Source organism: Halichoerus grypus, chromosome 5 (assembly GCF_964656455.1).
Source record: "Halichoerus grypus chromosome 5, mHalGry1.hap1.1, whole genome shotgun sequence".
In the NCBI taxonomy this organism is placed as follows: domain Eukaryota; kingdom Metazoa; phylum Chordata; class Mammalia; order Carnivora; family Phocidae; genus Halichoerus; species Halichoerus grypus.
The window spans coordinates 169,532,878-169,557,031 of NC_135716.1; the positions used below are offsets into that span (position 1 = coordinate 169,532,878).

The 24,154-nt window shown below is 48.7% G+C and overlaps 1 protein-coding gene across 2 annotated transcripts in view; it reads right to left on the reverse strand.

Moving 5' to 3' along the window:
* Positions 1–402: 402 nt before the first annotated feature.
* The window catches only part of NIPAL3 (NIPA like domain containing 3), a 53,870-nt gene continuing 30,118 nt past the window's right edge, over positions 403–24,154 (reverse strand). For both annotated transcript variants that reach the window (XM_036089023.2, XM_036089024.2), the window contains exons 5-13: positions 23,588–23,647; positions 20,890–21,035; positions 16,880–16,976; positions 14,450–14,585; positions 12,478–12,566; positions 10,546–10,609; positions 7,802–7,896; positions 1,095–4,917; positions 403–890 (exon numbers count right to left, since the gene is read on the reverse strand). In XM_036089023.2, coding sequence (XP_035944916.1) covers positions 4,718–4,917; positions 7,802–7,896; positions 10,546–10,609; positions 12,478–12,566; positions 14,450–14,585; positions 16,880–16,976; positions 20,890–21,035; positions 23,588–23,647 — 887 coding nt within the window. In that variant the 3' untranslated portion in view covers positions 403–890; positions 1,095–4,717. The remainder of the gene's footprint in view (positions 891–1,094; positions 4,918–7,801; positions 7,897–10,545; positions 10,610–12,477; positions 12,567–14,449; positions 14,586–16,879; positions 16,977–20,889; positions 21,036–23,587; positions 23,648–24,154) is intronic.

The following is a 24,154-nucleotide window of genomic DNA, read 5'->3' on the forward strand; positions in this document are numbered from 1 at the left end:
ACAGATCACACAGAGTGTGAGGGACAGCTGCTAAGATAGATTCCTGGTCCTGTTGTTTTCATGACAAACCGGCTTTTGGAGAGTTAAAGATGGGCTTTGTGGTTTTCTTGTTTTTGTCCTTTTTTTAACTTATAAAGTAATCTTGAGAATTAAGTGCATGAATGTTTCTATTCGTGCACTTAATTCTCAAGATTAAGAGAATTAATCTTAATTCTCTGTTGAGGATTCACATTTCAGCGTCAACAGGAGAAGGCAGCCGGCAATGTTCTTCCCCCGCGACGAGAATCTTCTCTCATTACACTGGTCTCTTGGTCCAGCACTGCTCAAAGTTCTATTGGAGAGCACTATTCCAGACAACTTTAGAAAGTATTAGCCAAACATAAGACTCGAACTAAACAGGTATCACATGGATTTTTTTTTTAATTAAATACCACTTCATAATATTATTTGCACCTAACACACACATTTTTTGAAAATAAGACATGCTATATCAGTCATGGAGTTAACAAAATATAAGCATCCACATAGAGTATATTCTAAGGCGAGTTCATTTATGCAGCTTCTCAGAGAAACACGCAGTCCATTTTTTTGCCTAACAACCACTGTTGGACCAGATTTGGAATTCACGAGAGTGTGGGGTGGAGGGTCTCTAACACTACCCTGATGGATGTCTTCTATACACACAGTACCATCAAGCTGGCTGGTTTCCACCAAAAAATCGGTGGAAACATCGGTCCTCCCTTCCCTACCCAGCAATCAATTCCACACCGCAAAAACCCCATGTGACCTGAAGCTTAATGCAATGGCCTCATCAGACCGGCAGCTTCAAGGGGAGGGGTCTGGGGGAGGGGCTGAGCTCTCATCAAAGCCCACAGGCACCAGTCTTTGAACTGGTTCACTGGTTCTTTTTTTTTTTTTTTTAAGATTTTATTTATTTATTTGAGAGAGAGAGAATGAGAGACAGAGAGCATGAGAGGGAGGAGGGTCCGAGGGAGAAGCAGACTCCCTGCCGAGCAGGGAGCCTGATGCGGGACTCGATCCTGGGACTCCAGGATCATGACCTGAGCCGAAGGCAGTCGCTTAACCAACTGAGCCTGGTTCACTGGTTCTAATGTCTGATTAGAGAACCCAGAGTCCCAGTCTTTAGGAAAGGGGGACAGACTGGAGTGGGGAGAGGAAGACCAGGGAACAACGGGAAGTTTAAACCCAAGTTTGGTGACCTTGCTTTAGGTACTGGCTGCTAAGAAGGACAGAGAGGCATGCTACTTAATGTGGCTTGGAGCATTCAAGAGGGCTTGGGGAATGTCAGAAACAAGAGAAAAAGAGAGTAGAAAGTTGATTGCCCGCCCCCCCCCCCAGTCCTAATAGCAAGTGCCACCAGCAAACAGTCCATTTACACTTGGGGACAAAGGGTGGAAGAAGATAGCCCAAGACAGATTCAGAACTCTGGAGCCCAAGGCTCCACATCAGCTGTTCTTCCAGAGTACCCAGGTGCCTACCCCTGGCTTCTACTCAGGAAACTGTCCAGTGCTCTCTGCTCAGACTTCCTGTGGCTCAGCTTCATAGCACAATGCCATCGCCCCCAACCTGAAGGCAGAGGCGGCCCAGGGCCCAGAGGCAGGGGCTGGTGGCACTGAAACCACGACAGCCAGCTGACCTGAAACTATAATGCACTTTTATCCACTCGTCTCATCCTTGCCTGGCTTGAGACTAAAAGGTGCATGACCAAAAAAGGGAAGGTGCAGAGTGAGGTTGGGAGCCCATAAAACCCCAAAATGATCACCTGGGTCTGACACATTGAAACGGCTTCCTTGTTTCATACCTCATCCCCGCCCACCTTAGAAAAATGACTTGGAAAATCTGAATAGCAGCAAAACCAGATTTTAATTCCCCTTTTGTGTTTTGTTCTGGTGGGCCTACAGCCTGACCTTGAAAAGTGACTTTTATTATCCCTTCAGATTCTCTATACTCTGCATAAAGCCCCCTTTCCAATCAGTGTTGATCCTGCCATTCTCTTCCTTAGGAATCATCAATGGCTCCCACGCTCTCTAAGACACACCTTGAGTTCCTCCAGCAGGCATTCAAGGCCTCTGTGATTTGGTGATTCGGCGTTCACTGCTTATCTTTCCAGGCTCATTTCTCATCACCCTCTCTACCTCTCCTTTCTTTGCCAACACCTACTCCCTATCTCCGTGCCTTTGCAAATGCTAGCCCCTCTGACTGGGGGTGTGTGTGGTCACCCTACTTTCTATGCTTTGCTCAAATCAGATTTGCCCCCATTGATGGGTGAAGTCCAAATCATCTCCAATTCTTTTTATTTTTTAATTAAAAAACATTTTTATTTTAAGTAAAATCTACACCACACATGGGGCTTGAACTCATGACCCTGAGGTTAAGAGTCCCATGCCCTACCGACTGAGCCAGCCAGGTGCCCCAAAATCATCTTCAATTCTGAATACCCTGTTCTGGGTTAGGGCCTGAGCTTTAGCAGGGCTCCCCTAACCGTCCTTTTTCCGTGGCCCATGGTTGCTCTATGCACCTCTCATGGCCCACCTGCTGTGGTTTCCCGGGTACGTGTCTTCCTCTGCGGGTCTGCAGGGCAGAGACCACTGCTGCTCTTTGTAGCCTTCACCGGCCAAATGCTTATTTATATTTATTTTTTATTGATCTGAGAGAGAGAGAATGAGAGAGAGCACATGAGAGGGGTTAGGGTCAGAGGGAGAAGCAGACTCCCCGCCGAGCAGGGAGCCCAATGCGGGACTCGATCCAGGGACTCCAGGACCATGACCTGAGCCGAAGGCAGTCGCTTAACCAACTGAGCCACCCAGGCGCCCATTATATTTATTTTTTAAAAAGATTTTACCCATCATTTGAGAGAGCACGCACACAAGTTGGGGGTGGGGAGCGGCAGAAGGAGAGGGAGAAGCAGACTCCCCCCTGAGCAGGGAGCCTGACATGGGACTGCGCCGAAGGCAGACTTAACCAACTGAGCCACCCAGGCGCCCCCATCCAAATGCTTACTAACACACAGCGAATGTGTCACAAATATTGTTGAATGTATCCTGAAGAAAAAAGGTCATTGTCTGCTGCCTTCTTAGGCACGTAAGACACAATACCGAAGTGGTTATCACAAGAACAGATGCCAGTTTTCGAAGTCAAGGTAGTAAATCGGTATTAAGCACAATCCATAAAGGTTAATGATCTATCAACACTGGTCTATTAACACTGTTATCTCGCCTATTAGATAAAGAGTGCCTAGGGAAACATTAAGCGTAGTTCTAAGCAGGAATCACGGGATGGATAAATGCCACGGATCCTATGGGAATTATTTGACCCGCTACATGAACCCTAGACAGGAAACAAGTTAGGGTAATTGCAACTTTCCAGCAGGGGTGTGTCGGCCCCTGGAGGTTTTCGCAGCCCAGTTATTAGGCTTTCAAGGTGTGTGATCCTTGGATTGCCTGCATCCGAATGACCTTGCTGCCAGTCAAGAATGCGGACTCTTGCTCCTCCCTGTCATTCCCACAGAGGATCTGTGCTTGGGGTGTAGGAATCTGCATTTTTAACACACTCCCTAGGGGATCCTTATGCTCAAGTTTGCAAACCCTTACTTGCCATTCTCAGAAGTCTATAATCAGTCTTGGGGGAGGACAGTCACGTATGTAGCCTGAACAAAGCAGCAACCTCTTGCCAAGAATGCCCACTTTCCCAGACATATGCACATGGGAATGACGACCCGAAGAGTCGAGGTCAACTCCAAGGAAATGAGCCAATAATTCAAGTTTGGTTTGATGGAGGGAGAATGATGGAGGCTGTCTCTGCAGTAAGCACCCCCAAGCTTCCTAGAGGGCACTTGTGTGCAGGAACACACACATGAAACAGCCCGATTTTCTGCCTATCCTTTTATAAGTGGTGCAATCACCTTTTGTAAGATGAAAAGGGATTTTTCTTCCTTTATGGGCTAACGTGTCATTACCCCTGCTCCTGTCCTTATTTCCCTCTTACTCTTAACTTCTCAGTTCCTTCGGGGGGGGGGGGGGGGGGAGAAAAGCCATTACATAGTTCACAGAACCAAACCAAATTAGTTTTCAGAGGAGATCTAATATAAACACACCAGACATGTATTCACTGGAAGGACACAGACAACTGGAAGGCAGAAGTGCCTTTCCCACAGGTGAATGCTAGGGTGTTCCCGGGGCTGGCCTACTATGCCTTGTGATGACAACTGAGATGTTACTGGAAATAGGAGTGAGATGGGGAGGATCAGGCAAGGGAAGATTAGATTCAGAGGTCTCTAGCCTTTCACTGGATGTGGAAAGTGAGAGCAGAATCTCTGCCTTGCTTCAGCTCCGAGGAATGTGGCAACCGTTGGTCACTGCCGGAGGAAGCTCAGTTGTCATCGTCAGGGATGAGGACGGCTTTCCCAAGCTGGCTGGGCAGAACCAGGCAGAGTCTGAACTCCGCAGCCGCCCCCCCCTCCCCCCACCGCCCAGAGAATACTGCTTCTATCCCCCCAACCCTGGTCATCTGAAATCTCCGAGACCAAGATAATGGATTCTTTGCCAGAGACAAAGGCTCTTCGAGATCCCCTTCTAGAGAGTTCTCTGTTTAGAAAAATAAGACTTGAAAGGCAAACTTTAGAATTCAGGGTTGAACCACTGTCGGCCCGGCTTGAGAGTTATAAATGGAGGGAAGGAGAGTCTCCTTCAAGGTGGGCTCATTCCTTCTTGGTGTGTTCCAGGACTCGGTAGGGAACCCCAGAGGCACCCCCGGAGCTGTGTTCCTCTTGCATGACTGGCAGTGTGGCAGGAGTGTAGATCTCAGAAACGTTGTCGTTGTTTTCCAGGGCCCCATAGGAAAAAGAAGCTTTGAGGTCAGGCTGAACCGTCATTCCTTTGTCATGCATGTTTTGCATACCTGAAATGAAATCCATTTTCTCCAAATCATTATGGGGCAAGGGGGCCAAAGGAGACTGCATCTTCCTCTACCCCACCACAGCCTAATTACAGCGCTCGGGCGCTAATCACGTGCCCTGCCCGTCTCCTGAATGCTTTCGATTGAAAAAAGAACACCCATAAATATATGCTAGCAATATTATGGTTGCCAAGCGACAAGGGATGAATCCTCAGGAAATGTGCACACAGACCAGCCACTGTCGGGAGAAGCATGGGTTGGCGAAGAATGAGGTGGGAACGTGTGTTTGGGCCCCACGGGGAGCAGAACCAGCACTGTGCTTTGAACGTGGTAGATGCCAATACTTTCCTGCTGAATTAAATCAGGATCATTATCCCCTTGAGAGAAGAGGGTGACCTTCGTGTCATGGACATGTGGTGGTGGCACATGCATCGTGACACTCAGAGGGAGAGTTCTGACCTTTAACGCTGAACATCGCGGATCCGCAGAGAGGGGAGGTGTGATTCTGCCTGTTGCTTCTGGGCACGTGTTGCTGCTGGGTTTCTACTTACAGTTGAGGAGATCTATCATGGTCGGAGTGCCCCTGTCTGAGGCTGATGTGCCAGGGAGCTGTTTCTTTTCAGCCAGGGAGCACCGAGGTCCAGATGTGAGTGCCAGGCCAGCTCCCAGCTCTCAGGGCTTTTTCGTTTTTCATTTTTTAGAAGTCTTTCAGGTGCTAGAATTATTTAAACCCTCTCTACATTGTGACATGCAGTGCATTTTTTGGAAATTGAATGCCTCTTGAACTGTAGCTACCGGTCTGTTGTGAAGCTATCAATCTAGATGGACCAAAAGCAAGGTTCTAGTGCTGACCAGGGAAACCAAGTAGCTAGGAAAGACACTCTATCGAAGCAGTTTTATTTTTTAATTTTAATTAGTTAATTAATTGATTTCTAAAGTTTAAAAAAAAAAATCTATTTAAGTAATCTCTACACCTAATGTGGGGCTTGAACTCATGACCCCGAGATCAAGAGTCCCATGTTCTTCCGACTGAGCCAGCCAAGCGCCCCCTTCTTTTTAAGCAGTTTTATTTTTCATGTTCTACCTGGCGTCAGGTCAAACAAGTGTTTGAAATTTTCGAAGATTTTTTTTTTTTTTAAAGCAAAAGGGACGTGAAACCAAATTTAACCAGGCATCTACCAAGTCCCAAACACTGTGCAAGGGGCCTTTAACATATTATCCCACAAGAAGGAATCCCAATTTACAGGTGAGGGTCAGAGGCCTTGGGAGGTCCAAGGACATGCCCAAGGTCACGCTGCGGGTGGGTGGTAGAGCTGGGATTTGAATCCAGGCCACCTGAACTCCAAGCCCACGCTTTTCATTGTACAGAACACGTCTACTCCCAAGTGTCCTGACGTGCCACAGCAGTAGGGCGGGGTCTCCTTTTGTCAAGATCTGACTTCCCACCGGTCACAAGGTACAAAGACGAAGCCGAGAGCCACATCCACGAACAGACCACAGAATGTAGGTATCGAAGGTTACCTTAGGTTACCTTCTATTTTCCACTGGCACGTACATCTGTATGTATGCATATACAAATACTTATGTAGATATATACACATACACAGTTTGTAAACACACAAACACACAGATACATATACATACTTGCACACACAGAGTTGACACCTCACCTATCTGGAATTCAGCTATCCAGCGCCCTCATCTATCCGGGACACAGCCGAGAAACAAGGAAGTAAGCAAAAAAGGCATCTGAGCAGCCAGATTAGATGTTTTAAAAGTCCATGCACTAAAGCTCATGCACTTAACTCCTAGGAGAAAGCTTAAGGCCCCGACTCAGAGCTTGTTTATTCTAATTTTATACACAGTTCAAACGAGTTGGGTCAAATGAGACGTTTGACCCGGAATTGCTATACACAGGTGGGCTGGTAAGAGCATGAATGACAGACGACAGCTTGATAGCAAGGGATGAGGAAATAATATAAAAGTAGACACAGAAACCTTGGGGCCATTTAAAGTAGGGGCACCTCAGTTGGCTCTGAGAGCACACCCGCATCCCAGAGGACGTCAATAAGCAGTACTGTATGCCGTCAGTGGGGTTATAGTTTGCTCATTAGGGTGTCCTAATGAAGGGTGGGGATTATGTTCTAGAGAGAGTTCCATCTTTAGATCTAAAATAAAAATTAATTTTGCCTTAAAGAGTGGAAGCTAGTGGTCACTGGCAGCCTATAGAATTTAGGTCAGCAAACCTGGATTAACTTTCCTAATCTGGGTCCCTTTAGGCTGGGCAGGCACTCTCTGGTTCTCCACGAACTCCCCCCGCTCCCTTCTGTGCAATGCTCTGCGGATTCACACCTTTGTTACCATCACGGACTAAAGGCATTTGAGCCTGTGCTTCTCAGTGTGAACCCCCAGCTCCTTGGGAAATTAGGCTTTCCAGAACAATCCACTCTCTTGTGGCATCTAAGAAGTGAGGCGATAGTCTCTGAATTTCATCCATCCTATTTTCCTTCCCCTCTCCGGTCATTCCATTCCAACTCGATGCATGGATTTTTTTCCTTTTGCAGGCATGAAGCCTGACGTATAGATCATAATTATGTCCAGTGTGAATCAGGACGGTCTTTAAGAGATCCCAAAATAGACATGGGGACTGGCAAGATGGGCTCAAAACCAACGGAGGTGCCTCAATCACCGCCTCCTATTTGGCACAGCGAAATTTAAAAAAAAAAAAAGAGAGGGAGGGAGAGAGAGAGAGAGACGCACACCATAACGGCACAGCACACCTTCCTTGTACCAAACCCAGCAGCTAGGTGTCTCTTTTTGAACAGGAAGTAGCAGTCATTCTATACGGATGGGCTGGCCAGGGGGACACATGGGGTTTTAACGTTACCTGGCATGGCATCCATAGAAATATAGGGCTCAAATGGAATGGCCTTCTTCCGGTTACGTGTGATTAAGAAGACGCCCAAGAATGCAATGAGGCACCTGAGGAACAGGGATAAGGGAGGGAGAGAAAAAAGGCCAGAGTGAGGGCAGGAGGGCTCACTTTCCAACCCGGGTAATGGGAAAAAGAGAAAAAGAGGGTTGCAGGCTGCAGAGGGGGGCTTGCTGCTGAGCAGTGCCGGGAGGCTGCCGGGCCTGAGATGGGCAGGGAGCAGAAAAGAGATAAGGAACAGCCTCACACGGTTTCCATGCGGCACTGCATTAATCAGAATAAATTAGACTCTCCTGGGCAAAACTCCCACGGCTCTTTACTTCCATTTAGCCTGTATCTTAGAACTTCACCTTAGAACTTCACCTTAAAAAATATATATTTTTTGGGCACCTGGGTGGCTCAGTTGGTTAAGCGACTGCCTTCAGCTCAGGTCATGATCCTGGAGTCCTGTGATTGAGTCCCGCATCGGGCTCATCGCTCAGCGGGGAGTCTGCTTCTCCCTCTGACCCTCCTCCCTCTCATGTTCTCTCTGTCTCATTCTTTCTCTCTCAAATAAATAAATAAAATCTTTAAAAATATATAAATATATTTTTTAATAAAAGTTCTTTATGGCCTAAATTCAATCAATACAGGAGGAGAGAAAGAAAAAGTTAGAAAATTCCTAAACTCCCTTTAGTCCCACTCCTCCAGGTAGGGGTATATTCTTCTAGAGTCTTTCTTTTCTTTTCTTTTCCCTAGAGCTTAAATAAGCACGCTTTCTAAAAACCGAGGTGTAATTCACATGCAGTAAAATGCACAAACCCTAAATGTGGTGCTTGAAGAATTTTACCTGTGTGTACACTCTTGTGATCACCACACAGGTCAGCAGAGAAGACATTTCCATCCCTCCACCCCAGAAAGTTTCCTTGTGCCCCTCCCAATCCATGCTAACTGGGAGGAAACCACTGACCACTATCATCCAATACTTGATTTGCCTGTTCTTGAACTTCTTTTTTATTTTATTTTATTTTTTAAAGATCTATCTATTTGGGCGCCTGGGTGGCTCAGTCGTTAAGCGTCTGCCTTCGGCTCAGGTCGTGATCCCAGGGTCCTGGGACCGAGCCCCACATCGGGCTCTCTGCTCAGCGGGAAGCCTGCTTATCCCTCTCCCGCTCCCCCTGCTTGTGTTCCCTCTCTCGCTGTGTCTCTCTCTGTCAAATAAATAAAATCTTTAAAAAAAAAAAAAAAGATCTATCTATTTATCTGAGAGAGAGAGAGAGGAGGGGCAGAGGGAGAGGGAGAGAATCTTAAGCAGACTCCATGCTGAGCACGGAGCCCGACGTGGGGCTCGATCCCAGGACCCTGAGATCACCTTAGCCAAAACTAAGAGTCGGATGCTTAACCAACTGAGCCACCCAGGCACTGCATCCTGTTCTTGAACTTCTTATAAGTTAAATCATACAGTGTGTACTCTGTCTGGTTTCTTGTAAATATTTTTTTTTTTTTAAAGATTTTTTTTTTATTTATTTTTTTGACAGAGAGAGACATAGCGAGAGCAGGAACACAAGCAGGGGGAGTGGGAGAGGGAGAAGCAGGCTTCCCGCTGAGCAGGGAGCCCGATATGGGACTCGATCCCAGGACCCTGGGATCATGACCTGAGCCGAAGGCAGACGCTTAACGACTGAGCCACCCAGGCGCCCTCACTTGTAAATATTTTTAAGGTTCATTCACTTTATTGTATGTATTAGTAGTTCATTATTTTTAATTATTATATTGAATCCATTGTCTGAATATACTACATCATTTGTTTTTCACTCTCCTGTCAAAAGACATTTGGGTTGTAACCAATTTGAGCATATGATGAATAAAGCTACTACAAATATTCAGGTACAAGTCATTTTGTCAATATATGTACTCATTTCTTTTGGGTATATATCTAGATGTGGAACTGCGAGATCATAGGGTAGACTATACATTTTAAAAATGTAACTTTTTCCATTTAATGTATCCTAGACATGGTTCTATGCCAGTCTCTATAGACTGGCCTCAATTTTTCAAAATGGCAGCACCGTACTTTATTATATGGATATACCGTAATTTCTTTAACCGATATTCTACTGCTGGGCGTTTATGCTACTTCCAATTATTTACTTGAGCCCGGTGCGAGACTTAATCCCAGGACCCTGGGATCACGACCTGAGCCGAAAAGGCAGACGCTTAACGACTGAGCCACCCAGGCACCCCTACAATTAATTTTTAAATTAATAAACAGCCTCATACATGTGTCTTTGTGTCCCATTTGGAAGGCTGCATCAAACATTGCTCATTTATAATTTTTACTGACATTGCTAAACTGTCCTCTGGCATCACAGATCCTTTCGGTGTGGCGAGAGCTGGTCTCCTCATCCTCTTGCCAACATGGATACTACCAATCCTGTGAGTTTTTGCAAAATGATGGCAACCTCATGTGGCTTCAAAATGCATTTCTGTGATCTGGGGTGAGCCTGAGAGTCTTTTCATGTGTCAAAGTGGGATATTTTAGAAATGACAAGGAGATTAAAGCCCAAAAGAGAAGAAGGGGGAAGGAGATAAAGCCCTTTGGGGAGTAAAATGCTCATTCATCTCTGGGGGACAAAGCTCTGAATTCTGGCTGCCGCCTGGGCTCTAGAAGACTGCCTGAGAGGCAGGAGCAGTAGCAGGGCCAGAAAGCAGGGACTCACCCCAGTGCAAACATGCAGATGTGCAGTGCGTCCTCCCCAGTGAAGTCCAGGTAAAACACTGCACCTGGAAAGGCAGAAAATAGCAAATACGGGTGAGCTGCTTTCACATCACCTTCTTGCCAGTCTGTCTATGATTTGGCTAATAAGCTCTCTTCCCTGCAGGAAACCAAAGTGGTCAGGAGCCTGATGACCAGCAGGGTACATGTTAGAAGAGTGGAATAAAAGTCATTTGGGGGGACAGATTATCTTCTCTTTCTCCTCCTATACCCCTTTTATCTCCATCTTTTTTTTTTTCTTTTTATTTTGAGATAATATTAGACTCACAAAAATAGTACAGAGTTCACATGGACCCTGCACCCAGCCTCCTCCCAATGAAACATACTAAGAACTAAACTGCAGACCTTATTTGCCAGTTTTTACACAACCCCCTTCGCCAGTATTTTTTTTTTTTTTTAAGATTTATTTATTTATTTTAGAGAGAGAAAGCTAGTGAGCGGGATGTGAGAGGGGCAAAGGGAGAGAGAGAGAGAGAGATAATCCCAAGTGGACTCCGTGCTGAGCGCAGAGCCTGATTCGGGGCTTGATTCCACGACCCTGAGATCAGGACCTGAGCCGAAATCAAGAGTCCTACGCTTAAGCCACGGAGCCACCCAAGTGCCGCTCTCCAGTCTTTCTTAAGATGGAAAAGCAAGGCTTCGAGTTAAGCCGTCAGAGCCTTCAGGCCTGCAGCCCGCTCCTGGAGCACGGGCTTGCCACCCTCACCCGCCCTGCAGCAGCCTCTGTCTGGACTCATTGCACCTCCATGGGCTTCTTGCTGTATTCCTGAGCTCCTGATCCCCACCTAGCTTCTGACTCCACCGTGCTGTTGGCTATTCCTTTCAACCTTGCCTGGACCCAAGTTCTTGACCAGGACTTAAATCTTCACGCTGGGTTCACTTTTTGGCTGCTCTGGGTGGACGCCCCACTGGATCCCCGGGTCTGCTCATCACACAGGCCCTGGCAGGCTGTGTGCCTACCGGGCTCCCACCTCTACGGGCAGGACTCGAGCAGCGCTCGTCTGAAGCGCAAAACACAGCCGTACAGCCAGGCTTTCCTCAAAGGGAGGCGCACTGGCTCTTACTGGTCTTTTCACTTTGAAGAGTTTCGTCTTCACTGCCCCTTAAAAACAAACACAATCCGGGGCGCCTGGGTGGCTCAGTCGTTAAGTGTCTGCCTTCGGCTCAGGTCATGATCCCGGGGTCCTGGGATCGAGCCCCGCATCGGGCTCCTGGCTCAGTGAGGAGCCTGCTTCTCCCTCTCCCTCTGCCTCTCTCCCTGCTCATGCTTTCTCTCTCTGTCTCTCTGTATCTCTGTGTCTCAAATGAATAAATGAAATCTTTAAAAAAAAACAAAACACAATCTGATATGCTTGTAGCCTCTGAAGCCACCTAGAGAAAGAAAAAAAGTAGGGGTGGAGTAGAAGAAAGGGGAATATAAAAATGATGACAGGTTACCCGCCACCTATTATGTCACAGATGTTCATATAGTCTTAACCTCTAGAAATTATAGAAAGAAATCTGTGGCCGCTTAGTGGAGCTAGCAGACGACGGCAAAAATTGTTAAAGAAACCTTGTGCAAGCTGTATGGGAGTACATGTTGTGCATATTTCAATTCTGGGAGGTGAGTGTTATTCCCATTTTATGAACGTGGAACCAAGGCTCAGAGAGGTTAAGTGATTTTCTTAGAGCCACACAGCTCTGTGTCTGTGCTGGGGCCCAGCTCTCTCTGGCTCGAAATCCTGCACTTTCTCCGTGAAACCATATACAACTCTGACAGGCAGAACACGTCAGCAGAGCTGGCCTTCTGACAGAGGCAGGGCCTCATCCCTCCACACTGGGGTAACGTCGCTGCTGCTAAGGTAGGAGACAGAAGTCTAGCAGTCGCCAGCCTTACCTGCTGTGACAGCAATGGTAGTGGACAGAATGTAGCCCACGCTGGCGATCAAAGAGGAGTCGTACATCTGTGAGGCTTGACTTAGAAACCTTCAATACAAGAGCACTCTGGTCAGTGGGCCTGTCAGAAAGGCTGAGGCGAGAGCCGGTGACAGTAGGCTTAGCTTGAACTATGAAGATAACACATGAAAGAAAGATGCCACCCTGCTGCGTCTCTGGGTCTAGGGTCCACACTTCACTCCCATTTGTCCACATAGCCTGAGGTCCACCACCATTCCCCGAGGGGACCATGCCTTCCCGGTCTCACACCTCTCGCCACATGGTTCTCGCCCACCCGAGATACCCTCCTCCTCATGTCGGTGTCCCCTGCATCCCCACCCCCCTGCAAAGGGCCGTCCTGTTCTCGCAAACAGTCCAAGAAACTTCTACGGCACTTACAGCGTTCTGCCTGTCGCTGTCATTATTTTTTTTAAACAAATTTTTTTCTTAACGCAAAAATAATGTGCTCACTGCAACAAATGCAGGCAAAAGAGAGAGAGAAAATTAGAATCATTCCTCCTCTCTCCATCTACGATCTACACTCCCTCATTTCGGAATATATTCTTTGTCCATTCTCTGCGGAGCATTTTAGGTATTACTACGTAGTTGCTTGTATCGTGACAGACTTCCCGCTCGGCTGCACTCATCCGTTCACAGGGCTGGCAGTGCCCCGAGGACAGTGACTGTTGGTCCTGCCCCGTGGCGGAAGGCCCAGGGGCCTGGCACACAGGAGGCCCTCAGTGGCTGTGTGGTGTGCTGACTGGGTGAGTGAGAAGCTCCCCAGGAGGAGGCCGGGGCGCTGGACTCGCCTCTGTAACCCTGGAGTGCTCAGCACAGAGCCTGGTGCTGGGACGGCTCGGGGGTGATGACCAGAATCTCTGTAGTAGGACTCAGGACAGTAATAATCACAGTCGGCCTGATCATGAAAGAGGCTGAGATTTCCGGGAGGTTAGCCTGGGGACGGCACGGAGAGCTTCCTGCTTCTCTCAGGGAGGGGCTGCAGTTATCCTCGGTTGTGGACAGGGAACCTGATCCTAGAGAAGCTGAGGCAGAGGCCTGGAGCGGAGCGGCGACGGGCGAGGGGCGTGGGATGGGGAGCCTGATGCCTGGGTTCCCATCTCAGCCCTGCCCCTTCGGTTTCTCAAATGCAAAATGAGGATGGTATCATCTGCTTCAAAGGGGTTCTGTGGGGGGGGGGGGTCAAGTGAATTTAAGTTCCTGTGAAAGCGGGGTGTGTGAGTGGCTTCCCCTGGTGCCCCCACAGCAGCGGTCACTCCAACAACTGCTCGAGGCTACGCTGGGGGACGGTGAGCCCTGGCCGCTGGGGGCCCGGGGCCTGCCCTGCCCGGGATCAATCAGCCTCAAGTGCCACACCGAGCCCTGCGCCGTTCACCCTCCTGTCCCCAGCAGGGCCGTCCCAGGCCCTCCCAGGCCCTCTGCGGACGACCGGGTCTCAGATGGGAACGAGGCCGAGGCCTACCCTCAGGACCACCGCTTCTGAGAGAGAAACGAGTCTCTCACTCTCTGGGGAAGATTCCTGGAGACAGACAAGAAAGGACAACTTGCTGTGTTCCTTCCACCTGGCAAACAAAGAGATGCCTCATGGGGACCACACAGCTTCTTCTACAGTCCCTCAAACAGACGCCTGCCTTGGAGCAGAAGGGAAGTGAGGCTGCCCCTTCTCCCAGTTTGAGGCAGAGAGAAAAACACAGCCACTCCAGGCTTCCTCTTTCAAGAGGCACAGAGTCCCTCCATGGGACCACCCAGCAAATCAGCGACCCCTCTCTCCACAGTGGATGCTGAGCCCTGGTGACGGGCTGTGCTTCAACATTCTGCCTTCCCTACAGCTTCAAAAACAAATGAAATCAGGCCCAAGAAATGGAAGAGACCCCAAAACGTGGAGAGGCCCAGCAGGAAAAGACTTCGCAACTCACGCGGCCTGGTAGACAGCGGTGGCCACCATGCACACGAACATCACGTAGAAGATGGGGTAGTCGAGCTGCAGGTTCCCCTGGATGGACAAGACGAGCATCCCAGCCACGGCCTTCACGGTTACCACCGTCATGGAGCCTGCAGAGGGTGAACGAGGACGAAGCGAGGGCGTCAGACCCTGAAGGTCAGTTTATGACTCCAAAGGACGTGGTGAAAAAGATGGAGGGAGCACTGACAGGGCCACCCCAGGGGCGTCGAAGACGCCACGGGAGGCGGAACTTCTGAGAGCTGCCCACTATCCGTGTGCTCCGTCCAAGAAGAGAGGGAAGCAAAATACCGACAGGCGCTTCCAAGTGTCGCCTCTGAACTCCAGCAAGCAAGGGTGTTGAGTTTAAGTCTCTCAACAGCAGAGTAATCAGCGCTGTGCCTGGACCGTGGTGGGAGGTCAAAATCATCCTTGAACGGAGACACGAATTTCCTTTGAGTATCATTCTCATGATAATCACAGGGAAAAAAACATGTGGTGTGTCAAGAGTGCTCTCTCTCTTTTTTTTTTTTATGCTCACTCACTTGTATTTTTAAAAAACATTTCATTAGACAGAGATCTCCAAATGTTTTGGAATCCTACCCCTAGGCACACGCACATACTTTTCCAAAATACAGGTGTTTGTGCATTTTAAAGTGATACTCATGTAACACTGTGCTTATACGGTATGCACGTTATAGAACAGGTCCCGGAGATCTCACAGCTCACCTCACCGTGGAGACCGCTGCTTTACCCAGTGGTGCAGAAATGGCTGCCAACTGTCGGACCTCCCCACTATCTCCCCGGCCAAAGCAGGAGTTAAAAGAAACCACCCCCAAGTCCGGGTACAAATGAAGCCCCTTATTCTGGCTGAAGGGCTCGGCTTTCCTGTTTTTCTCCGCTTCTGCTCGTTTGCCCTCTTGCTAACAGCTCATCACACACAGCGGCTTCTGGGCCCCCCACGACCTCGATGACAGTTTCCAAACATCTGCTGGCAGTTAGGACAGGCACTTTCATGAGGGTGTGTCCCTGTTAGTGAGAAGGGGACAGAGGGAGAGCGGCCAACGCTCCTTAGAACCTTCTGGCCTCCCTACTCGCCAGAGAGGACGTTTGGGGACCGTGACGTCCCGATCTGCTTTGAAAACAAGATCACCAAGGAATGGACCACTGATATTCACTACTCCAGGGACAAACCTCTACCGAGTTATGCTCCCTGAAAGACGCCGGTCACAAAAGCCACCTATTACAGCGTTGTTTATACTGTATGCTTCAAACAGGTGAATTTCACGGTATGTAAATTATATCTCAATAAAGCTGTTTTATTTTTATTTATTTATTTATTTTTCTAAAGATTTTATTTTATTTGAGAGAGAGACACAGCGAGAGAGGGAACACAAGCAGGGGGAGTAGGAGAGGGAGAAACAGGCTTCCCGCTGAGCAGGGAGCCCGATGCAGGGCTCCATCCCAGGACCCTGGGATCATGACCTGAGCCGAAGGCAGACACTTAACGACTGAGCCACCCAGGCACCCTCAATAAAGCTGTTTTAAAAATATCAAAATAATGGAACCTTGTCCTATGTGGCCCCTATCTGTAGGGCTGAGGGGTGGGGTGGAGTGGGGGCTCGGTGTGGGAAGGACAGAAGACCAGCAACACATCTCGGGCACTCATGCCCATCTCATTTAACCCTGCTCTGCCCCCTGGGATTTGGGCGTTCTCCTGTGCCCAGGTTGAGAAGACAGTGTGGCTTAAACAGGAGGGGGTCACCAGCCCGAGGCCACAGAGTCCCCAGGAGGCAGCAGGAGGGCATCCCCCACCTCTTCCCCTGGAAGCTCGGGTCCTCACAGCTCTATGGAGTGTGTCAGACTCTGTGAGGGGTCAGGCCTCGCCTCGGTCTGAGTTAGGAGCCGTCTCCCACATGGCACCCATCCCTCCAAGAGGAGAGAAAAAAAAAGTGAGAGAGCAAACTCGGTTCCTGCTTTTGAATCCAGAACTCGTTCCTAGCCTGACAGGTTTACCTGAAACCCTAAGGACTCAGTTGTTGGAGCCTGCCCGTCTCTATCTTCTTGCCCCACCTCACCCTCACTCTGCTATCCTCTTTGTCACCATGATCTTTACTGCCCCAATGTGTCTCTCTTCTATATATCCGTCTGATTGCTTACTGGCTGTTCCTGCCTTCGGAACGGAGGCCCCCCCCGCCCCCCGAAGGCAGGGGGCCGTCTGTCTTGTTCACCCCTGTGGATGGTTTCCAGCACTGTTCCTGGCATGTTGGGGACTCTGGGTATTTGAGCAAGGACACCGGACGCAGTCAACAGCCTGACAGGACTGATGGAAGCCGCCTCCCGTCCACGGGGACCTTGTGGCACTACCGGATGGTGGCCACACTCAACCACCCAGACCCCCACTTACCGAGTAATGCCACCAGGAGAAGAATCACGATGATGTTGTTGGCGTTCTTCTCCTTGTAGAAGTACAGCAGCAAACAGAACAGGATGATCTCCACAAGCTGTGGAAAGAAGCAAGTGAGGCGGTCAGCGGGGCAGACGTGGGCAAGACTGGGAGACGCTGGTGGGCTTGGCTGGTGTTGATGCTGAAGTCACGGACCCTCAGGATTGAAAGGGACCTGAACAGCCAGCATTTCCCAAACCACTGATAGACTTCCATGGAAAAGGAGGGGATTCTCAATGAACTCTGCGGGGATCTCTACCCCCTGGGGAACACCGACAAGGAGTTCACCTCAGAGCTTTGAGGGCGATGTGCTGGCCACACACGCGCCCTGTCTTGGATGGCCAGGATCAGGCTGAGAAGGTTTCTTCCCACTTCGCTGCTCTGCGGGGAACCCCATGTGGGTGACCCCTGAAGGTCGGTCAAAGAGGGAGACACATGCTCACTGAGGAGAAGAGCTCTCTGGGACAAGTGGACAAGTATACAAGCCCCCATCCCCTAACCATGCCTCTAAAGTGTGTGCTTGGTGGAAGAGAAAGACAAGGACATCTGGAGTCAGGGAGGCCCAAGTTTGAAACTGGATCCACTTCTAAAACAGTTGTGTGACCTTGGGCAAGTCACTTCACTTCTTTAAACCTCAGTTACCTCCTCCGTGAAATGGGGATAATGATTCTTCCTTTACAGGGCCATGATCACTGCTAATACTTATTGAACTCATAAATACACCCGGCACCGTTCTAAACATTGTATCTATACTAAACTCATTCAACCAGCACAATGATTCTATGAAGAAGGCACTACCACAATCGGAAGCTAAGAAAAGGGCAGAGCCAGGATCTGAACCTGAACAGTCTGGCTCCAGGGCCCGTGCGCTTTCCCACTAGGCTACACGGCCTGAACCTGGGAGGCCTAGGGCCTGGGGCATAGAAGTGTGAGGCCTCAGTCAGTGTGGGGTGGGAGTTCCCTCCTTGCCTTAACAACTGTCCTTTCCACTCCTTAAGGGCCCAGACATTCAGCAACATTTTCCCAAGAAGTCAAGTCAGCTCCAGCACCCGGCAAAATGAAAGCAGCAAGGGCGCCCGGGTGGCTCAGTTGGTTAGGCGACTGCCTTCGGCTCAGGTCATGACCCTGGAGTCCTGGGATCGAGTCCCACATCTGGCTCCCTGCTCAGCAGAGAGTCTGCTTCTCCCTCTGACCCTCTTCCCTCTCGTGCTATCTCTCATTCTCTCACTCAAATAAATAAATAAAATCTTAAAAAAAAAAAAAAAAAACAAAAGCAGCAAACTTGGACAGTGGCTTGGCTCCATTTGCCTACCCCGACCTCCTCCCAAAGTTTATTTATCATAACAACCAACGCAGAAACATTAATGGGCATTTAAAAAAATTTTTAAATTCCTCATAATTAGAGGCCATAAAAAAAACAGCTGTTTTCATTTTCCTGTTTCTTTCCTGTCTTTGTTGCCGTGAATACATATTTTATCTACTTGTCATCATAGTCAACGCACAATTTTGTGCTGGGCTGTTTTTAGTCACCAAAAACAATTCCCATATTTTATGAAGTTGTCATAATTATCTTTAATTGCTGCAGAATACATCATCAAGCGGATGAGTTACTCATCAACATTCCTAACCACCGGGCGTGCACTCAGGGGGCCCGGTTTTCCAATCATTCTTCACTGTGCCGAAATGCATGCTGGAATGGCGCTTGGCCTTCCGCTGCAAGATGGCTGTGTGGGTGCCCTTGAGTTCTGGGGGCATGTCTCCCTCCTTCCTTCCTCTTCCTTCCTGTTTTTCTTTCTGTCTTTCTTGAAGTATGGTTGACACACAATGTCACATTAGTTTCAGGTGCAGGACACGGTTCCAGGACAACTCCATCAACTCTCTGTTATGCTATGCTCGACAGTGTACCTATTGTCAGCCTGACGTCCACAGTGTCTGGCACCTGGCAGACAATAAATATTGACTGGATTTGATTTGGCCAGATCTCTCTAGCTGGCGGTGTTAGGGCATAAGAGGGAGTTACTCAATTCAGAGGACTGAAAGCCATGGGGGGGGCGGGGGACAAACGTACCTCACACCTCACACTGACTGAGGCCTTCTATGCCCCAGGCCCTAGGCCTCCCAGGTTCAGGCCGTGTAGCCTAGTGGGAAAGCGCACAGGCCCTGGAGCCAGACTGTTCAGGTTCTTTCCCTCCCACGGCAGGGAAAGAATGTGTCTGTTTTGCAGAAGAAACAGCTCCCACCGAGGAGAGGTATGGCCAGGGATTCCACTGGGTATCCCCCTTCGGGAGCCACACCAAAAATCAGTGCCTGCCCAGAAGCCCCCCTCAGTTGCCCTAAATTTACCTTTAGCTCATCCTAATACTAAGATCTCCTCCTATGGGAGGGCTTGTCTGCCATTTTTTTTGAACTTACAATGTCTGCACTAGCACGTTGACATGCTAAGCATGCACAGTTGAACCAAAGTGCCTAAGTAGCAGAAAATGTATGTTTCTTAATGTATCCAGCTCGCTGTCCGTGCCCCCCAGCACACCGCATAAAAGCTTCCCGCACTAACCCTAAGGGGAGACAGTGCTTTGAGAGCGATCTCCCCGTCTCCTTACTTGTGACAAGGAGTGAAAGTTCTTTGCTTTCAACACTTCCTCTGGTTGTGTTCCACTTGCACCCCAAGCGGCCACCCACCTTGAGTTTGCTTACAGCAGCACTGCCTCGCAGACATGAGTCAGGAAGACAAACTGAGCGGGTCCCTGGGCACCTGCCAAGTGCTGGGTGATTCCCATACCACCTCGCGTCTCCCAGCCCCAGCCACCAGCCCCGGTCCAGTGACTCCCACCGGCTTACAGAGAAGGAGGCAGAGCTTCCAGGTAGGTGACTTGGCCGAGGCCACACAGCACGTGACCGATTCAAGCCCAGGGCTCCCTGAGAGAAAATTCTGTGTTCTGGGGTTAAGCTTTTCCTGAAGAGGGGGGGTTCTTTGGCTCCGTCCCGCAGCCGTTTCTCCACGCCCACCAGGTGTGCAGTGGGGCTGGCTAGAGGCAGGGAGATGACCCAGTCCCAATCCTGGGGAAATCCATCCTCGGCCTTGTGGGCAAACTAAGGAAAAAGAACGTTCCAGGCCTGTAGAGCAGTGCCAGGCTGCTCGTATCAGAGGAAGGCTGCGCCCGCCTTCGTCAGCAGGCCACGGCGAAGGAAGCTGGCTGCGAGTCCAGCTCCACTCGTGGGACTCTGGGCCGTCAGCCCACCTCCCTGAGCTTCAGTTTTCTCATCCATAAAATGGGGAGAAAAACATTTACCTTATAGGGCAGTTGGGAGGATTTGAGATGATACGTAAGAAAGTATTTGGCACAGTGCCTGGCTTGGAATAGAAATATATAGTAGTAGCTTGATCAAATGCCTTACATGCTTCCTCGATCAGTTTATCTGTAGACCTAACATGGGACGTAACGGGGGCTGGGAGTTTAGGAGACCGTTTCAGTGTCTCCTGCATTTCTATTAGCTCCTATCAGCTGTGTGATGCCGGGAAAAATAAATAAATAACATGTCTATGACTGTTTAAAATTTTAACTGTTTTTTTTACCATAAAAGTCTTAAATGCTCCCTGTAGAAATTTGAAATGATGCGTAAATACAAAGGTGAAATGAAAACTCATTCATAATTCCAGCTCCCAGAGACAACAATGGATGGAATCTCTGTTTTTTCCTTCCAGTCCTTTAGTGATACATTATATATACACACCTACAATATCTCTAAAAACTAAAATTATCATATTATCTATGCAGATTTAGGCATTACTCGGAACATAAGTGGAAAAAGCCTTTCCTCGTGAACTACCTACTTCCCGCAAGCACGGTCTTCGCTGCTGGGAAATACGTCACCATTCCCTCGAATCCCCTGTTGCTGGAGATTCAGGTTCCCAGGTTCTAGGACCTGATACTCCCTCCCGCCATCGCGGGTAGGACCAGTGCTTCTCTTACCATGTACAAGAGGAAAGGCCAGCTCACGAGGTGCCTGGTGATGTTCTCACCCGTCATTTTCTCGTGACTGTTAGGTGCGAATGTCACCAGCAAGTAGGTGCCCACGATGGCCAGACCGCAGCCAACGAAGGACAAGACGTAGCGCCCTGCAGGGAAGGGGGGAGGCTGTCATAGGCTCACTTCGGGGGCTGGCTTCAGGCCCCTACGTGTTTCTAGGGCAACACACGATGACCTGCTATTTTTGGTTTTTCTTCACTTCACAAATAGATCATCTCCCGTATTGTTATTTAAAAAAATAACACTTAGGGGCTCCTGGGTGGCTCAGTCAGTTAAGCATCTGCCTTCGGCTCAGGTCATGACGCCAGGGTCCTGGGATCGAGTCCCACATCAGGCTCTTTGCACAGCGAGGAGCCTGCTTCTCCCTCTCCCTCTGCTGCTCCCCCTACTGGTACTCTCTCTGTCAAATAAATAAATAAAATCTTCTAAAAAAATAGAATTAAAAAATGACATTTAATGTTAAAAAATTTCAGTGAGGTGTGGCATGTAGAACAAAAAGTGCTCAATGAATTCTCACAGAGTGAACACACCCATGTAACCAGCACCCAGATCAAGAAAGGGAACGTTAACAGGACCCAAAATCCTCACTTGTGTCCCCTTCCAATCACTAGATGCAGCCCCGGGGTAACGCTGACTTCTACCAGCACTGAGAGTCGGCCTGGTTTTGTACTTTCTATAAATGGACTCGTACTATATGATTTCTTGCGTCTGTGTTTACGTAAGATGATGTTTGTGAGTTTGTGAGATTCATCTGTATCCTGGTGTGGAGTGTAGGGGTGGTTCCTTCATTCTCATGCCCCTGTGGTGTGTGACACAATTTATCCATTCTGCTGCTGATGGGTCTTCAAATACTCTCCAGGGTTATAACGAATACTGTTGCTATGAGCATGTCATTTGGAAAACACACCGTCCGTATTTCTGTTGGGTATAATACTAGGAGTGGGAATTCCCGGGTCAGGGGATATGTGGACCTTCAGCTTTGTAGTTACTGTCAAATGGTTTTCCAAACTGGTTGCACCAATTTCTACTCCCACCGGGAGAGTATTAGAGTAAGACTGCCTCTTTTTTCTCCTTCACGGTAGCCATTCTGCTACTGAACCACAGTTTCAGTGTACATTTTACAGGGAAGGTTTGAAAGTCAGAATCACTTTATGGGCAACATAAAAGAAAACCAAATATAACAAAATCTCACAAGCAAACCTTCAGAGCCTACCATGTACCTTTTAAAAATGACCTTATCATTTCCCATCTGCTAGTTAACCTAGTTGCAAGGGACCAGTCCAAATACTATCAATATTCTATTCCACAGACTTGTCAGAGACTGTTAGTAGGGCCTAGGAGTCTCCTGACTCTTGCCCTGGGTCCTATCACACTCCAGTTGAACTATGTGGATTTCGTGAAAAGCCTCTCGAAGTCCAGCCCAGACCCAGGCAAGCTGGGAAGGGCTGTGAGTTCTGACCTACACATGGTGACCCCAGGCCTCTGGATATTTCTGGATAGAACTATCTACATATTTCATTCCATTGTCTCCCAAAAATGTGATACCACATTAAATGTCTTTAATTTTCATTCTAGGCCTCATAAGGTGCCCCTCAATTTTTCAATGAATGAATGAGCCATGGTTAAACTCAATAATAAGTTCTCTGCTAAGACATACAAGTCTGTTGTCTTAAGTTTTCTTCAGGCAAGGAAAGGTCTTACTCATCTCCATGCCTGTGGTGTACAGCACAGGTCTAGCATTGGGTGAATGTTTGCTGAATTTAATAAAACTTTAGGCAGGACAGCCATGCACAGTTGTATAAGTTGCTCACTGCATAAAAACACCTAGCTGAAGGGGTGAGGAGGGCTAAAATCTAGCCCATGCTCTGCTCACCAAGGCATGTGCCCACGGAACCACAGATGCCCAGAGGGCCCATCTTTTTTAAATTCACATAGGGCACTGCCTGGACTAGCATGTCTCTTATACCAGGACTTTCTAGAGTGAGCCTGGAAGCGACATAAAACTACACTGGTCTCAGAACCAGCCCAGCTACCCCTGCATCGCCCCCTCTGCCATCAGGACTACTGCAAATCACTCTGAGTCTTTTGGTCTTGGCATCGTCTATTTGCTGAGCAGTAGCTCTGCTTTTTTCAGTGTAGGATTCTTTTCTTTTTTCAGCCTCCTGGCTCCATCTTGCTCTTATCCTATAACAATGATACAGAACGGTGGTTCCCAAACCTGGCTGCATGAGCAAGTTCCTCTGGCTGCATGCCCAAGCTGCATGCTCTAATCCAGCTTGCATAAGTAATAAAGAATAACTCCTGACCTCCATGTTTCCCATTTGCTTTAGAGCTCATTTAGGTAAAGAGGGTGCCTTTCATCAGGCCTCCTAAAATCCCAACAATAAATGCTCAATAAATATTGATTGAATGGAATGAAATCAAGCCCCTTTGAAGAAATCTCACAGATCATTCTGTTGCGTAGCCAGATTTGGGAACTACCGAGGAAAAAACCCAGCTCCCAGGAGCTGATGAGGGTGGAATATACAACCTGGAAGGGAGCAGGCGACGGATGATCTCTAAATTGGGGTGAGCCGGCTTTATTATGAACAAACAGCACAAGCACAGAATTAAGGACAGGGGCTCAAATCAGTGAACTTACTCAGAAAGTCTTTCGGTTTCCATTTTTCTTTGATGAATATGATTCCTATGATGGCGCTAGCTATGAAAAAATAAAAGCACAGGGAAAAGAAAATTGAGGCTGCTATCAGTCCAATGGAGTCCCTTTGCCCAGGCCCTAGGGTAGGCTCATTTGCCTTAGGGCTTGGGACTTCCTAACCTCTCCCTTCTGCTCCCCAAAACTCAGTCCTTCTGGTTCCTCTGCTATTCCATCTCAGAAAGAGAGGCTCCTCTCTGAGCCTTCCTGAGGATTTCCTACAAGCCCAGGAGCACTGGTGTTGAGGACTTGCAGGGTGACAGGGGATTCGCACAGGTTCTTTCTGGCGCATCTACCCGTCGAGGTGGGTGCCATCTGAAAAATGGGACACTGAGGCTAGGAGAGGTGAAGGGGTTGCTCAGGACTACGCAACTGGTGAGGGGTGCCGGCGGCCCGGCTCTTACTCCTTCCATTGCTGTGACTACGTCTAACACTCTCCCCCTGGTTCTTCTCTGCTTCTCAGACTTCCTTGTCGCTGCCTGGAGGGATGGGGCTGGCATTACTATGCACAGA